A 4,422-nucleotide genomic window follows, 5' to 3' on the forward strand; every position below is an offset into this window, starting at 1 on the left:
AGACATTGAAAATGTGTCTTTATTTTAGAAATAAAGGACACAGGAATGTTTGTGCATTAGTCTTCCTGCAAGTACTTGTAGAATTATATGCATTGGCCTAGTTCTCGAACAAAAATAAAGAAAATGTAACGTTAAAATATCATGAATTACATTTACATTTACATTCTAGTCATTTGGCAGACGCTTTTAATCCAAAGCGACTTACAAGTGCATAGGTTCTACCATAAGTCAGAGCATCACATCCAGAAACTAGCAAAATACACAGGAAATGCTGTTCTAAACATAGTTGTCATTTATTTTTTTTATTTTTTTTGGGGGGGGGGTTAGACAAGGATAGGGATATCAGAAAGGAGGGGCAGGGGAAATCAGGAGGGGGGACTAAGGTAGAGTTTGAAAAGGTGGGTTTTGAGTCTGCGTCGAAATAGGGGGAGGGATTCTGCTGTTCTGACAGTGGTAGGCAAGTCATTCCACCACTGAGGAACCAGAACGGAAAACAGGCGTGAACGTGCAGCTCGACCGCCAGGTGCACGTAGAGAGGGAACCGTAAGGCGACCAGAGCTGGCAGACCGGAGTGGTCTAGCTGGGGAGTAGGGAGTGATCAGGGATTGTATGTAAGGTGGAGCAGTCCCCTTAGCAGCCTGAAATGCCAACACTAGGGCCTTGAAACGGATGCGTGCGGCAGTTCTTGCATGACGTACATCTTGCATGACGTACATCATACATGAATCATAAGTGGCCAATGTGGAATAGTTTTAGTGTGACACACCGGCAGTTTTTAAATATAGGGCAATGCTTCTAAAACTCCCTGTATGCTGGTTTTGTTCCAACCACAACTGCAATTGTAGAATTTTAACAAACTATTATTATTTTTTAATTTCATGTAGGTGCTTTTCATTGTGTTGAAAGGGATTACTTACCCTCTTGAAACATATTGGGTCAGAAATAGCTATGCATTAAAGGATTATGCATACACATCCAAACAGATGCTGACAAAAAACCCATGCACAAAACTGCATTTTTCAATTTACTATTAAACAGACAATGGACGTCATGCAAGAACCACTCATACAAAGATATTTGTTCTTAAATCGCTTGTACGTGTGATTTAAGAGAACTTGGGCACATATGGGGCGGCCTCCAGCCTAGCTGGAGCTACATTCAGCAAGCACTTTATTAGGAACATTTTTACTTTATAATACCTACTTATTCATGTGATTATCTAATCAGCCAATTGTGTGGCAGCAGTGCAATATGAACAATCATGTAGGTACGGGTCAGGAGCTTCAGTTAATGTTCAATGTGGGGCGACATGGCTCAGGCAGTAAGAGCAGTCGTCTGGCAGTTGGAGGGTTGCCGGTTCGATCCCCCGCCTGGGCTGTGTCGAAGTGTCCCTGAGCAAGACACCTAACCCCCAAATGCTCCTGACGAGCTGGTCGGCACTTTGCATGGCAGCCAATCGCCGTCAGTGTGTGAGTGTGTGAGTGTGTGCATGAATGGGTGAATGAGAAGCATCGATTGTACAGCGCTTTGGATAAAGGCGCTATATAAATGCCAACCATTTACCATTTACCATTACATCAACCATCAGAATGAGGGAATAATGTGATCTAAGTTACTTTGACCATGGGATGGATGATTGTTGGTGGCAGACAGGGTGATTTGAGTATCTCAAACTGCTGATCTCCTGGGATTTTCACGCACACTAGTCTCTCGAGTTTGCAAAGAATGGTGCAAAAATCCAGTGAGCAGCAGTTCTGCAGACAGAAATGCCTTGTTAATGAGAGAGGTCAGAGGAGAATGGCCAAACTGGTTAAAGCTGACAGGAAGGTGACAGTAACGCTAATAACCACACATTACAACAGTGGTATGCAGAAGAGCATCTCTGAGCACACAACACAACATAACTCTAAGTGGATAGGCTACAGCAGTAGAGGTTTAAAAATAAGTCTAAAAATACCTAATTAAGTACTTGGTGAGTGTGTAACAGGGCGATAAAACAGTCAATACTTCAAAATGGCCTGAATTTTGTGAATTAGCCTACTTAAACAGGTGAAAATGTACAGCCCTACTTTAAAAATACGCTTGACATGGGCATAAGCAGCATATATTTTAAAAACCTTTATGTATTACGTTCATGCTCCTGTTAATGACTGACCTAAGATCTCTGTCAAGGTTGCATAAACATAATGTTGAAAACTATATTGTTATCAAAATGATTTAATTAACTCCATAACTATCTAAAGGGTGGGCGTGATCATGGAAGATTCTTTCTGGAACCTGCCTCTGATTCAGCACTATCAGAGGAAACGTTGTATTTGCAAAGCCAAAATTGTTTCTTTGAGAGGTCTGTAGTCGTCGCAGTTTTATTTGCAATTCAGAAAGGATGCGTTAAATGTGTGTAATGACATGTCAAGTGTGACATCTAGTGCTAAGAGGGGGAATAAAGATGGGGTTGTTGAATAAAGATGGCTGAATAGAACATATCGCTTGGTGACACGTTCATACTTTGAAATCGTAACAACGCGCTTTGATAAGATATTGCAATCTGCAAATCACTTTCATGAAACGAGCCCCTGATTCTGCCCCCAAAACAGAATAACCAGTAAATGTAACTCACTTATTGGCTCTTATGTAGTGTATGCTACAGACCACAGTAAATGCCATGTAAATGGCTGGCATTTATATAGCACCTTTATCCAAAGCGCTGTAGAATTGATGCTTCTCATTCACCCATTCACACACTCACACACACCAACGGTGATTGGCTGCCATGCAAGGCACCAACCAGCTCGTCGGGAGCATTTGGGGGTTAGGTGTCTTGCTCTGGGACACTTTGACACAGCCCAGGCGGGAGATTGAACCGGCAACCCTCCGACTGCCAGACGACTGCTCTTACCACCTGAGCCAATGTTGCCCCGACTTTGCAGCGATGGGCTGGACCAGCAGTCACAATGCAGTCATTCAAAATTGCACAAGAACATCAAAAATATTCATTTAAAGCTCAATAACTCTGACTGATATGCAGTTAATGAATAATAAGAAAATAACAATAGGTGTTTCTTCCTATGTTTTGCTTTGCTGCATGTTCCATATGCACTGCAACTAACCATTCTCATTACATCAGCATAATTTCATATTCATTATTGATCAATAGCATGTGACCATTTGTGAAAGGAGATGTAGTTGTCTCATAGGGGATGTTCCTGGAACAAAGGTATAAATAGCACCTTTCTTCTATGAAGAATGCATTCAATGCTGGAGCCAAGTCAAACTACAGATGACAAGACATGAAATATGAGCAACAAGATTAAACCGAATAAATATTTACTGAAGAAATTGAGTCTTTTTTAAGAATTGGAGAGGGTTAGGAAACACAGGTGGATGGATGATTCATTCCACCTGGAATCTGAAAAACAGCAGTACTGTTATCCATCAACTAATGGATCCTGTATTAAAGGCAATCAAACCATGGCAGCTCAGGTCATCTTGTATATTTTGTTTGTGACAGGAATGATTTTCACAGTTCTTGGGAATTTGGTTGTCATCATCTCCATTGCGCATTTTAAACAGCTCCATACACCAACGAACATACTGGTAATGTCTTTGGCAGTGGCAGATCTGCTACTTGGAATGGTTGTGATGCCCTTCAGCATGATTAGATCTGTCGAGGGCTGCTGGTACTTTGGGGATGTTTTCTGTTTACTGCACTCCAGTTTTGATATGTTCCTTACATCAGTCTCCATTTTTCATTTGATTTTCATTGCCATAGACCGCTATCAGGCAGTGTGCAGTCCACTCCATTATTCCACCAGAATAACCATCCCGATTGCATGGCTTATGAGTGTTCTGAGTTGGGTCATTGCCAGCATATACTCCTTTGGTCTTCTTTATTCAAAAGCTAATGTAAGGGGACTGGAGGAATATATTGCATCTATATATTGCTTGGGTAGTTGTGTTCTTTTGTTCAATGCCTTATGGGGTGCTTTGGACACTTTAATTGCATTTTCTCTGCCTTGTTTTGCTATGATGGGTTTGTATGCAAAAATATTTTTGGTGGCCAGGGAGCATGTAAGAAAGATTGAAGACATGAATCATAAACTATCTGTGAATGAGGAAAACAAGAACAAAGTGTCTCAACGTTCTGAGCAAAAAGCAGCAAAGACTCTGGGCATTGTTGTGAGTGTCTTCATCCTCTGCTGGATGCCTTTCTTTGTAAATTCAATAATTGACCCCTACACTAACTTTGCCACTCCTGCCATTGTTTTTGATGTATTTGTTTGGTTAGGTTACTTTAATTCTACTTTAAATCCGATCATCTATGCATTATTTTATCCTTGGTTCCAAAAAACATTGAAGCTTATTATCACATTTAAAATATTCTCTCCACATTCCTCACATCTCAATGTATTTTCTGAAAGATGA

At 40.9% G+C, this 4,422-nt stretch overlaps 1 protein-coding gene across 1 annotated transcript; it reads left to right on the forward strand.

The window, feature by feature from the left end:
• Positions 1 to 3,381: 3,381 nt before the first annotated feature.
• On the forward strand, positions 3,382 to 4,422 carry LOC133128277 (trace amine-associated receptor 13c-like). The gene has a single exon (XM_061241664.1). It carries the CDS (start codon positions 3,382 to 3,384, stop codon positions 4,420 to 4,422), a length of 1,041 nt encoding a protein of 346 aa, XP_061097648.1.

The sequence above is a fragment of the Conger conger genome, chromosome 5, assembly GCF_963514075.1.
Source record: "Conger conger chromosome 5, fConCon1.1, whole genome shotgun sequence".
NCBI classification, from domain to species: Eukaryota; Metazoa; Chordata; class Actinopteri; order Anguilliformes; family Congridae; genus Conger; species Conger conger.